General features: G+C 43.8%; 1 protein-coding gene across 1 annotated transcript; it reads left to right on the forward strand.

Moving 5' to 3' along the window:
- Positions 1 to 4,967: 4,967 nt before the first annotated feature.
- Positions 4,968 to 13,070, forward strand: LOC146866312 (uncharacterized). The gene is made up of 5 exons (XM_085635365.1): positions 4,968 to 5,093; positions 9,027 to 9,093; positions 9,200 to 9,244; positions 11,465 to 11,692; positions 12,133 to 13,070. Exons 2-5 carry the CDS (start codon positions 9,034 to 9,036, stop codon positions 12,646 to 12,648), a joined length of 849 nt encoding a protein of 282 aa, XP_085491491.1. The 5' UTR covers positions 4,968 to 5,093; positions 9,027 to 9,033; the 3' UTR covers positions 12,649 to 13,070.
- Positions 13,071 to 13,297: the final 227 nt, after the last annotated feature.

The following is a 13,297-nucleotide window of genomic DNA, read 5'->3' on the forward strand; positions in this document are numbered from 1 at the left end:
ACACTGGAGTCTCAGGCATGCAAAAGCACCATGCACACAGCGTCGCTGAGACATAGTTGGAAACGTTTATGTTCCTGAGTTTCCACAATAGGGGTACAGCTCTCCTCCGGCCATTGGAGACACGCTACTTCAGGACACAGTACACAGCAAAGTCCTGACAAGCAGGGGGACACAGCACACAGCAAAGTCCCTTGTCCTCTCCTTAGTCAAATCAGCAAGCTGCAGGCCAGCCCCAGAACACATAGCAAGGGCATTCATTCTCTTCAGTCACTTCAGCTGTTCTTCTTTTGCAGAGGTTCCTCTTGATCACAAAGTAGGTTCAATCCTTTTTCAGTATGGATTTCAGTCTTGAGTTCAGGGGTTTCAGCTCTTACATTTTTATCCCTAAATGCTTTTGAAGTCTTTGTGTTCAGGGGGCTCTGACTTCGGTCCAGACCAGACCTGGGTGTCTTCCTGCCAGTGCACACCCCTCTTCCTTTGATAGTCAGGGTCTGGGGCCCAGACGCTCAGCGGGAGGTGGAGCCATCTTTTTGTGGCAGCAACACAGCCCTCTTCACATCCAGGGGGCTACTTCCCCCCCACATCAAATACAGGCCAGCCTGTTGCGTTCTCACCTTCTCCTCCCTGGGGTCAGGACACTTCCCAGACCCTGTCACATCTAAACACAGGTAGGCAATATACAACCAGTCAGAGGCACACAGGATGGTTTAAGACAAGAAACCAGCCACTTCTAAAAGCGCGGTTTGTAAACACACAATTCAAAAACCATCTTCACAAAAATATGTGTTAATCAAATCTGAGTTCAGGCACACTAAACTCCATCTCTCAATCTTATGCCTATGGGAAGATATGCTGGAACCATGGGACACAGCATTCCCCATTCTGTCCTATGGGTAAGATGGCCTTGCAACAGTGAAAAACAAATTTGGCAGTATTTCACTGTCAGGACATGGTACACACCTCAGTACATGTCCTACCTTTCACATACATTGCACCCTGCCCAGGGGAATACCCTGGCCTACTATAGGGGTGTCTGATGTGCATAAAAAGGGAAGGGAAGGTAAGGCCTGGCAAGTGGGTGCACTTGCCAGGACAACAAAGCAGTTAACCAGCTGCACACAGGCACTGCAGTGGCAGGCCTGAGATCTCTTCTTAGGGCTACTTGTGTGGATGGCACAATTAGTGCTGCAGGCCCACTAGTAGCTTTTGCATTACCAGCTCTGGCACACAGTGCACTTTACCAGGGACTTCACTAGTAAGGCAAAAATACCAATTATGGACAACCAATTACAATAACACTTTGACACTGATCAGCAGTGGCAAAGTGCCCAAAGCATCTAAGTCGGCAACATTATATCAGAAAAAGGTCTAGGAGGAAGGAAAAAAGTTTAAGGAAATTTAGCCAAAAAGGACCAAGTCCAACAATAGATATATATATATGATCTTTTCATCACCATCAAATGAAAATTTAGGAAATAGGACAGTAAGACAGTAACAATAGTCATAGCATTAGTGTTGCTGCCTGGTCATTGAAAACAATTTTTATGTTCAACATGCAAGGCTATTTTTAAGGTCTCAAGTACCAGAAAACTTTTAGCTATCTGTTTGCGAAAGATCTCTTGTCACTCATACCCATAATTACAGTGGCCTTAGAGACCACCCACTGCTTATCATTTGTTGGCTTTCTTGTCACTCTTATTTGCTTGCTTCCTGTTCAATGGCTTTCCATCCTCTTCTTGTGTTTGTCCTTGCCTTGAAGCATAGCTTCTTTACTATACTTTTTATTGGATGACTTGTATCCCACCATTGCTCACATGCTGAGAACTACTTTGTTCCATTTTCTTTCAGCACTCTATGTGAGTACATGCATTATTCTTCCTCTCTCATTTGTGTGCTGGCTTCCCCTCAAATACCAACCTGCAGTCAGTTTTGCACTAAATATCTCTTGCATTAAATGGCAAACATTGAAAAACATCAATATTTCCCATCCCTACAAGTTATGAATGTATTTGGGAACGTGCCAATGGCGTAACGAAACTTGAGGCGGCCCCCCTGCAAAGTACATGGAGGGGTCCCCCATGCTCCGGAGTCAGTCAAGAGCTCACAGGTTAGGGGACCGCCTCCCATACACAGTCCCGGAGTGGGGCTATAGTTACACCACAATTTCACAGATAGAAAAACTGATCCAGTGGTCAGTGAAGTATAACCCAGGGATGAGTGCAAACATATAAAAAAGACGTCAGCCAAGAGCTAGTTCTTGCATAAACAATGGGTCACATGTTCTGCATTTGAAGTATAAAAACTTTATTTTCTGGTAGCTTCTGAAAGCTACGCAGACTCATGCCTTTCTACTCCAGTACAAATCCCAGTAATTTTTTTAAAGGAAAGCGTTGTAGGTGTAAACTCAGAGTACACTTACAGAAAGTAAAACTCAGAGTCTCTCCAAGAACTCTTAGAAACAAAGCCGCCATTGCCTCTGAGGCTTAACAACGCACAAGTTCAATCCTGGCTGTGAATTCTGCACTCATCTCTATAGAGCCAGGTTTCCATATTTGACAACACTGCACAGCGCCTATGTGCTAAGAGCGATTCGAATCCGGTTCTGTTTTCACATGTATTTGCATCTCAAATTGTCAGTTCACATTTCCTTATGAAGTAGGAAACAACCGGCAAAAATCTGAATACTTACACCAGCAAGCAGTTTGATTTTCGGACTTCTTGTATTAAAGTTAGCAAACAACGAAGCTCAAAATAATGCTATAATTTAAAAGCAGGACCATTTTAATTCATAGACGTGAATTCACCATAATGCCAGGGGTAGCGGAAGTGACATTGCATGCCATTTGACATTTACTTTGACTCACACTCACATGCTTACGTATACTAATACATTCACACACTCTCGCGCACATAAACATACTCTCACCCACAAGCATGCATACAACATTCATTTAACAGCATATTTACTTACCTTAGCTTCCAGATAGGGTCATATATTCCAGTTAATGTACTCCATTTTTTTTACACTCATAGTGAATAATATTATTCACTATTTGTATAACAAAACAATTGGTAGAAACCAGGCAAGTACAGCTCCAACCAGAGTCCATTAGGAAGAGCTGCCCGTGTGTTTCAAGCACTGATTTTGCCATCTCTGAGGCCAGGGGTCGCAAATGCAGTGCCATGGGTAGCAAGGGGCAAGTCTGGGGTCACAGCTGCGACCACTGGTGACTCCGAAATGACATCCATGCTTTCGGTGTGACAGGACAAAGATAAGCATGCCTCAAAGACACTAAGCAATCACAGACAAGTTTTGCTCCCTGTACAAGTTGCTCCAAAGACTTATGCAAACCATGCTGACCGGGATCTGTTTCTCTATAGCATCCTTGGAAAGCACATTCATAGGTATTTCTATTATTGCTCTTATTTCTCACATTAATATTACTATTAATAATAACGGCAATGAGAAAACCAGTGGTACCCGAGCACTTTTTGATGTGGGGGGGATCTGCATTTTCATTACAGGGTGGCAAATGTGCTTCCTCTAGTTAGCAGGAAAAAGGTACAGGTATAGTATGATGCTGGTGGTGCATTTTGGAGCGCACCGTCACAAATATAGTACTGAAGCATAGTGAGGTAGCGCACAGTCATTTACAGACAGCACATTTCCCATTGAAATGGGCATTAAATTTGGATAAACATGCAGTTTTACTTATAAAACTATACAGTGCACAAACGATCATGTGTGGACATTGGGTTTCTACGAACATTTATCATTTGGGCATCACCAAGTAAAGTCTCTTGATTTGTTTAGATCCTATTCAACTCTTGGTTCCCATCACACTTCGGATTTACAAAATAAGTATGCCTCAGGTTGATATAATTTGAATTATTTGTGCAGTTTACAGGCGTTTAATTGTAGTTGTTAGAATAAAATAGACATCCTGCAGCCTCCCTTTCACACTCCCTGTAACATAGCAAGATCGCCACACAGTACGATTTGCAACAATCTTCTCACTTTGCAGAGAGAGAAAGAAAAGTAAACACAATTCCCCTTGTTAAAAGAATAAGCAGCAATTTGTCAGAAGACATAGCCTGCCATTTAACCTCTGTCATGGAAAACACTCAACTGTGACAAGATAAAAACAAAATTTAAATGCGTCTTTGTTGCTCATTCACCTTCTGAACTCATACATGGCTATTTTGGGAGTGCTGAAGCACCCCCACGCCTCTACTCCCAGCGCCTATAATCCTAGGTGGCCGATACCACAATTAGGATAGCTCAAATTTGTTGATTACAATTTTGGAAAGTGACAACATTGGAATAGGAGTGTAAATCACAAAAGCAAAGCTCTCTCCTAGTTATCCCCTGTCGCTGGATATTGCACGGCCTTTCAAGGGACTTCAGTGCCCCTTGTTTCCGTTTCCTTGAAAACAAGAGAACCACACGTTAAATGCTGGAGAAATATTAATAATATTACCCGAATAAAAAGTATGATTAAAAATGATGTAAAATGCAAATATGTCTAAACATGCATGTTAAAAAAGCAGTCAACTTCTACCATCTCTGCTTCATAAAAGTTAGGTGTTGTCATCAGTTATCACGCATTACACATGAGAAAGACGGTAACTCATCTGAGAGACAGCGGGGAAACTGAAATTTCTAGAAATAAACACTGCTTCAAACCAGGACCCAAAAACAACACAGACAGTGGCAGTTTAAACCCACTCTGCATTACTGATCTGGCACGCGTCCAGGTCGGCGACTGGTTAACCAGCCGACACCGCTCATAAACAAATGTTTAACTATAGAACGGTGCTTTTTCCTAAAACCCCAACCACAGGCGGAAGCGTGGGTGCACGTGGGTAGAGCCAGCGTTGCACGAAACCTCATGACGTCATGATGACTGCTGCGCGGGGATTGGACGGGGGGCTCGGGGACAGCGTTTAAATAGCAGGAGGTAACGAGGATTGAGCAGAGAATCTCAGCATCCTTTCGGAAAGAACCGAACCAAACTTCCTGCTGCTCCTGACCCGGCTGACAAGCTTCACCAGCCAGAGACCTCATTCGCCTGATTCACAACAAAAGCAAGGTAATATGACTTTATAATAGGGGATTGATATATGCATTTTTCCTATTGGGGTTTTATGCAGATTTTTTTTCTAGGCTATGGATATATAAAAAAAAAAGTGTTGTTTTGCAAAATGTAGTGCTTCTTATGCATGAGGATGCTTGCATAGTTGCAAACAGCGAATTGCAACCCCAGTTGTGCTTTCAGATTGGTACGTTTATAGCTGAACCTTAAACATGGCGTTAAGATTCTGTCAAATTGGGAGCGCTTATCGCCATGTTTAAGGTTCAGCTATCACCTGTCATTGGTACTGGGGTTTGCTGTACCTGGGTCTCCTCACTGGCAAAAACCTGGAGTGTTCAGTGAGATTATTTGCAATTGATCACATGTTTAAAGTGAAGAATTCAGGCTCAAATCCATGCGTTTATGGTTGTACAGTTGACCATTGGTATCCTGGCCTATATCTTCTGCCAATTACATGTTTCCTGGTATGTTTTTTAAAGCCTTGTTTAGTTTTACGCTGGATAATTCTGGGAGCAAACTAATTTCTGCGGATTTAGCAGACAAGAAAATAGATGAATGGGGAACTTTGGGAATTAGCCCAGGATCACACAATTTGGTCACGTGGGAAAAGCTGGGATTAGATTCTGGTCTCCTGGTTACAAACTGACTTATTAGGCACTAGGCCAAGTATCGTTTTGTGAGTCCCTCTAGGTCACATAGAGAATTTTTTTGTCTGAAATGCAGAACATTTCCTCAAAAATATTCCGCTGCGGTGTACTTCGCCGTGTTTTCACGGCCACACTGAAAAGTGCTGTGACCTCAAGTGACCACTTTCTTGACTACAAGCATTCATTACAAAATTGATCGGCATGTGTGCCAAAGAAAATATGGAATTTTAAGGAAAGCTGAGCTCTGTGTGTGTTTCATCATTCGTTATGTTTGTTGTCGTTATGTTTATTCACTCAGCCCCATTCCTCTGAGAATAAGTGGGTGTCTTTCTTGTAGCTGTGCTCGTCTTCTAGAAAGACACCCACTTATTCTCCGAGGCTGAGTGTGATAAAAATGGCAAGGTTTATGCAAATTTGGAATTTGCTGAAAATTAGCTTTGTGTACTTTACCAAGATTCAGCCTCAGGGTAAAACGTAGGAGCCCCTTATGAAGAACAAGTCTTACCCGTGGCAGCTCATTACTATTTTATTAATTGAAAATATTTGATTTCGCCCTGTCAAACATTTGGTAACAGTTTGTAAGCCCCTGCTTGTGGCAGTGTCTGTGGGGGGCAGTTATGAGATAGAACCTCAAAACCTACCATTAGAAAAGAAGTGAGATGGAAGGGGGCAGCCAGGGTGAAAGCAGACACTATGGATGGAAGACATGGCTTGGCAGTTTGGGCTGGACTGTTCCCATGAGGCACAGGGCCAAGACTGATTTGCATATGGCTGGGACTGAACTGGAGTGGCGAAGTTAGCCATAGAACGATGATGGATTCAATCCAGATCTGTGACTGGGGGTGAGTGTCTGAGAAGTTTTAGCGCTCCGTCCATCACCTCCTTGTGTTGCTTTGGTCTACAATGACCATACGAGTGAGGAAGTGAGCAGGATAGAGCAGAATGATTGAATGAACAGTGCAGATGAAGCCCTGTGTAGGCCTCATGCCTCCCACTGCATTACCTCTGAGCTTGTGGGTTCAGCTGGACAATGTGTGGCCAGTGGAGCACTGAAAAGAATGGAGGGATTTACACGAGGATAGGGGTCTATTGAAGGCCATGCACTTCAAGCTAAAGCAAAAAGACACAAACTTAATGTTTGTGAGACAGTCATTAACAATGAATGTAAGCAAATATATTACTTACTTTTTTTGTAGCCCCGGTATGAGTGGGGTTCCAGGCGCTTTACCCATAGCTGCAATCTTTGAAGAGGCCGCAGATGTCTTTTTCTTTAGATCTTGTGGTTATTCTGTAACAGGGCTCTCGTGATCACAGTACACCTCCATGCCAAGAGTGACATTATTGACAGGGCTTCATCTGTTCCCATCAGTGAAACAGCATCCCAGCCGAGAGGCCAAGAATTGAATGAACTTAAGCTTAAACTACATGAATCGTAAGCCTCATTCAATTGAACTGAAACGTGCCCTATAGGTAATGCCTAACCCACACGAGTCCTGACAACTAAAATCTTAGGTTTGAAAACCTTCAAAGCTTGTACCCCCGGACTTTGAGGTTCCTTCGACTACAGAATGTCTGAGCAGGGTCTCAGGTAATTGCCATGCAGAATTGGGAGGCCAGACCAATTTAGAAGTCCTTTAGTCATAACAATGAATGAGAAGCCTGTAGCACTTCAGAGTCCTTCACTCTTAACACTGCATGGAAAGCTTGCACCGCTAGGCTTTGACTCTCAACAGTGCGTGGGGAAGCTTGCAGCACTGCAAAGGCCCTCAAATGCAACACTGCATTGGCAAACATTCAGAACTGCAGAGGCCATCAGGCTCAACACTTCATGGGAAGCTTGCACCACTACAGAGACTCTGAGTCTCAACACTGCATGGAAGCTTGCAGCACTGCAGAGGCTCTGAGTCTCAACAGTGCATGGGGAAGCTTGCAGGACTGCAAAGGCCCTCAGATGCAACACTGCATTGGCAAACATGCAGCACCGCCGAGGCCATCAGGCTCAGAACTTAATGGGAAGCTTGCACCACTGCAGAGGCCTTCACATGTAGTGCTTCATGGAGATGAGAGCAGAGTTTCAGAAATGCATGGGGAAGCTTGCACCACTTTAGAGGCCTTCACTCTCAACACTGCATGAGAGAGCGTACACGACTGCAGAGGCCCTAAGTCGCAACACTGCATGGGAAGCAAGCACCATTGCAGAAGACCTCCATCGCAACAATGCATGGGGATGCTTGCACCACCGAAGAAGCCCTCAGTCTTAATAATGCATGGGGAAGGTCGAATTGATCAAAGGTTTTAGAAATCTCACTTGTAAGCACTTGAAGTAGATCGCACAACAAGAACACTTCACATAAATTATGTATTAGGTTTATCAGGAGTTTGAAGAAATTCTAGCAAGGGTGAGCATTTCCCACGTCCCTAATGCACGAGCAAGCTGGTTTACCACAGCACTGGTAGGATGAAGTATGGAAGGTTAGAATAGATTGATTTTAATTTAGGATGGACTGGCAGGAGAATTTGAGCTTTCAAAATGGGAAAGGTAGGTTGAGAGATGGAGGAATGCACGGGTGCCAAATAGACCAATCACATGTTTGGGAGCAGAGTGCCTCAATGCTACCAAGGGTCGGTTGATTCGTTTTGAGTTTTCATAAAATAAACTTGGAATTGTATATTAGCTTGGAAATGCCATTACTATGTGACACGCGGCACGAATGGGTGTTTCTATTAGTCAGTTCAAATGAGGAATAACATGCCATATTCTTAGGGGTGGGCATAACTGCATAATTCTCTCTACGGTAATTTCTCATAATAACAGCAAATTTACTCCTAATTATGAGTGATTTTGTGAGAAGTGTAATCCAGCATTTAGCGCTATTCCTTAGTACAAAATGCATCTTTGCGTCCAAAACAGCCCTGAGGATGCATTTTGCGCCAAGAAAATAGCACTAAATACCGCAGGACCCGAACAGCAGAAGTCCGCAGCCGCTCTCTGTTAGCACCGTGTTTCTGTGCTCCAGGAGCAGGATTTTTACATCAAATTACCCTTAATTACTCAAGTTGGCGTAATCGTGTAATTTTGGTAATTCATAAGAGTAATGCTTGCTTACTGAAATTACTGCAATTACTCTGGCGTAATTAAAATTTCGCTCAGTCCTACACGCTATGTACAAGAGACACGTCACTAGGTCTCACAGTAAAAAACCTGTAGATGCACGTGCCACAAGAGGTCTTTTATTCCAACATTTGCACTCTGTATAATCATATTTCTATTATCTGTTTATAGATTGACCATGAACATGAAGATTGCAGTGCTGTGCCTTTGTCTCCTCAGCGTGGCCTGGGCTCTGCCGGTAGGTACCGCCGATGCTTTGTGTAAATTCACACCAAATGTCATTTTCCACCTGATTGAAGAGAAAAAACGTGTAAAATATAACTTGCCTTTATTGTCCTTGACAGGCACGCCACCGATCTAGACGTTCGGCCAGCATGGAGGACAGCCAGGTGAGGATCCAGAGGATCTGGAATATTTTTATTTTAGCAAAAGTCCAATTCGCGTTTAACACTGAGATCTAAGTGATTCTCGTCAATTGATCTGACCACAAACAGTTCCAACCAATAAAATTAAGTGTGTCGGTTGCTAAAGTGATAAAAAATGATTTTGAGCTGAAGATTGCATTTCTCACGAATTTTATCTGGAAATGTACTTTTCTGGCTCAAATTTGCTAAGTGATTACGTCGTCGCTTTGATCCTTCCTGTTCTAAATAGCTTCCCTCTCACAGCACCTAGTATTCCTCGCTGGAATCGGCACTATCGCCCCCTCCCAGCCTCCAAACACTCCATTGTGTCTTCCACTCCATGTTTCTGCCATATAACAAAGTGCTCACATAGCAGGCAGCACTTAAGCCATCAAATTTAGAGTCCCACACTTTTTAGGTCTGGAGCAAGACAAGACCTTTTGATTTTACAAAAATGATTTCTACAATATACTTTCACCGCCGGAAAGTCACTTTTTGTGACGTTCCGTGGCGCAGGAGTCTGCTCCATATTTACGTGTCAGCACTAAGCCACTTTTGTTTTTGGCTTAATGCTGCCTTGTGAATATCGTTCCCTTTAACACAGTTTTCGGTGTCAAAGGGGTGTGCAATGGTGTTGCTGGGGGCGTTCCCAGCAACATCTTTTTTGACACTGCCCCAGATTTACGAGGAATCGTAAATCTGAGGCAGCGCCAAAACTTACGCTTCCCAAGGTGAAGCATAAGGGACGGACAACGAGGAGAAATATCTTTATTTCTCCTAGTTTTTCCTTCTTTCTATGTGTGCTGCAATCACACATGGAAAGAGGAAAAAGCCTCTTGTGATTGTTTTTGTGCAGGAAGGTTACCCTTCCTGCACAAAACTAATCATCCTCGTAACACAGGCACCCTCGCGCCATGATGCAAAGTTGCCTGTGTTGGCACACGGCTGCCCATTTTGCACCGGAGAAGGGGAAAAGGACAGGTAGGTGCCGTATCTGATAGATACGGCTCATTTCTGCCCTTTTCTTTAACTGTAGGGCAGGTGTTGCAGGAAGGCCTGCGGCGCTGCCCTACGGCAGAACTTCATAAATAAGGTCCTTACTTTATAGGCGCTTTCAGCCAGTCCTCCTCATCTCTTGGTCTGTTTATGTGTCATTCACATATTAATTCTGCCTACTACAGCATACAGTGTGAGGCAGTGGGTTAGTCAACTTCAACTATTGGGTGATTTTACTGCATGTAAAGTCACGTTACCCTTTCACAAGGCGCATATTTACACACAATATTGTTCCTTTCAATGGCAGGGAATACTATGGTAATGTGTGCTTTTTCAGACCAAACTTCTTTTGCCTGTAGCCAATATATTTTTTAGATTGAAAAGGGCCCGCAACTTATCCCCAACAAGAAAGTTTTCCAAGCCCCATGACAAAGCAAAACATGCATTGGCAAAGCCAAAAAACAGGCATGCAACACCAGACATATTGGATTTGCCGATTCTTGTTAAAGTTGCTTTTATAAAGTGTATGGATATCATTGTCACATTGTAGCTGCCTGAAATTACAGTGCTTGGTTTGTTCTAGTCTGCACACCTCCAATGAGGTTGCAACCACAGCTTCTTGCTTCCTACTGGCCCCACTTGTAAAGCAGAATCAGTACTTCTGGTGCGAATGTCCCTTTAAGGACTATTTTATGACATAAACTCGCATCAGCCAAAGAACAACGAATCATTATCATGATGAATAATGTATGTTGAAACAACAAGTCGGTGGTATAGGAAGGTGATAGACAAAGGTTGGCCCATGTCATTTCAAAGGGTTTCTGTCCATCCATAGCATGTAGGAGAGGACAGCCACCAACAGATGTGTATTTTAGACTACCTGATTGGAGGAAACTGAGATTCTCTGGTGAAAACTACTGAGAACAGTTGGGTGGGACTGCTATAGCGGTGATTCTGCACCACCATATCTACTAACAGCAGCAACATCTGTATTTGGCTTTTTTGCCATTACAGAAATGCCCCGCCATGCAGATCAGTGTCAACCCAGTTTTAGAAGAACAGCATATCCAGTGATGCCAGGCCACAAAAAAATCTTTGAAAAGAAACAGGGTTGCTTCAGATCCACCCCAGTATCCTAGCAACAACAAACAATAGATCACATGTGATCAGCACTGTAGTAATTCATTATTCTCACTACTCACTTTTCAGAACTCCTCAAAAGACGTCTCCATTGACAGCCATTCAGACTCTGACTCTTCAGAGGAACAACCTGCGGCCACGACTGCTGCTCCTTCCACTGAAGCCTACATCGATGACTCTACTCAAGGAGACAGTGCCGGCAGGGGAGACAGTGACAGCGTACCACTGGAAATCAGGGCAGCGGACGATGCAGACCACTCCGTCGAAACAAAAGACTGGAAGAGCGCCGGTGCTCAGGTAAGGACCCTTATGGGGCAAGGTGGGTCACGGAAGATCCTGAAATGACTAAAACAGCTCTGTCTCTTCTCCAAGGAGGCCCTTTTTAGTCGACGCCCCTTCTCACTTGCCCTAATCCAGGGTACCTATACTGCCCCAATTTACTCAGACTGGCACTTCAACGGCCCCACAACTCGATCACACTTTGCCACACTGATCCAATATACTATCACAAAGGAGCTAATTTACTAATTAAACCAAATAAAATAGACATCAACTGCACAAGTCCGTTGGGTGCTATGCCACAAAGTTAAGCATATATGCTACTAGCATGAAGACAACAAAAACTCCTCAAGAAAATATTATTTTTAAGGTACACTCGGGACATGTAGATATTTTTTATGAAAAAGTCTTGTTTAGTAGTTCATGGGATGTGTCTAATTTCTGTTTCTGTCCAACAGGCTATTCTGGATACCACCGCTGAGCAGGCTGATGAACCAGACGATGCAGACAAGCCCTCAGCAGATGCTGACGTTACTGACACAGATGATGCTGACAGCCACGCCAGCAATGAGAGCCCTGAAACCCACCCTGACCACAGCGTGGAAGAGGAAAGCCACCCAGACAGCCACCAAAGCAACGAGAGCCCCGAAACCCAGCCTGACCACAGCGTGGAAGAGGACAGCCACCCAGACAGCCACCAAAGCAACGAGAGCCCTGAAACCGAGCCTGACCACAGCGTTGAAGTGGACAACAGCACCAGCAACGAGAGCCCTGAAGCCCAGCCTGACCACAGTGTGGAAGCGGACAGCCACCCTGACACCCCCGCCAGCAACGAGAGCCCTGAGCAACACGTGCAGCTCCGGGGTCTGAAGCAAGCGACTACTGAACCCGACACGGAGAGCAGCGAAAGCTCAGAAAGTCAGGAAGACTCCTCGCCTCATGACAGCGTTGAGAGCCACGACGTGTCCCCCTAAAAAAGACCCCAACACCAAGGAAGCAACTTAGATGCCCAAGTCCTGTTTATCTTTGTCTGTGAGACAAAGAATATGCCAAAACGGTGTTCTGATTGTTAAAGGTTTTTTTTTAAAGATTGTATTGCCATTCTGAGGCAGTTCTGATTGTATTTAACACTTTATGTACAGCATTCACCAGCACACTAGTAGGCAAATCCTTACGTTCCTTCTGTCATGTGCAATAACTGCAGGACAAGCTACTGCTAATTTTAACTAAACTTTTGATTGTGTTGATATGAATATAATATGTAAGAATGACATGAAAAATAGTTTTATACGTTTCGAGCTGTTGTTACCTCTTATAATGCTGCCACTCGACAGTATGAAATCACAATGTATATTTTGTTGTAATGTGTATAATTTTAATAAAACATTAAAAAACCCTTGATTGCAGAATTATATGCATAGATCATGTTAGTTCAGGGTACACTCTAATTGTGTCAGTTAAGGGGAAACTCAGTTAACAAACTGATATATCAAGTATAGTGATGGGGGTTATGTGATTGCACTGAAAGTGTGGACCTCTGCCGATCTGAAATGGGTCTGGGGTTTCCAAAGACTTACCTGTGAAGAGGGCTCTTGAGTTTGCTGTTTTGGTCCTGATGTTAAG

This window comes from Triturus cristatus, chromosome 2_1 (assembly GCF_964204655.1).
Source record: "Triturus cristatus chromosome 2_1, aTriCri1.1, whole genome shotgun sequence".
Taxonomy (NCBI): domain Eukaryota; kingdom Metazoa; phylum Chordata; class Amphibia; order Caudata; family Salamandridae; genus Triturus; species Triturus cristatus.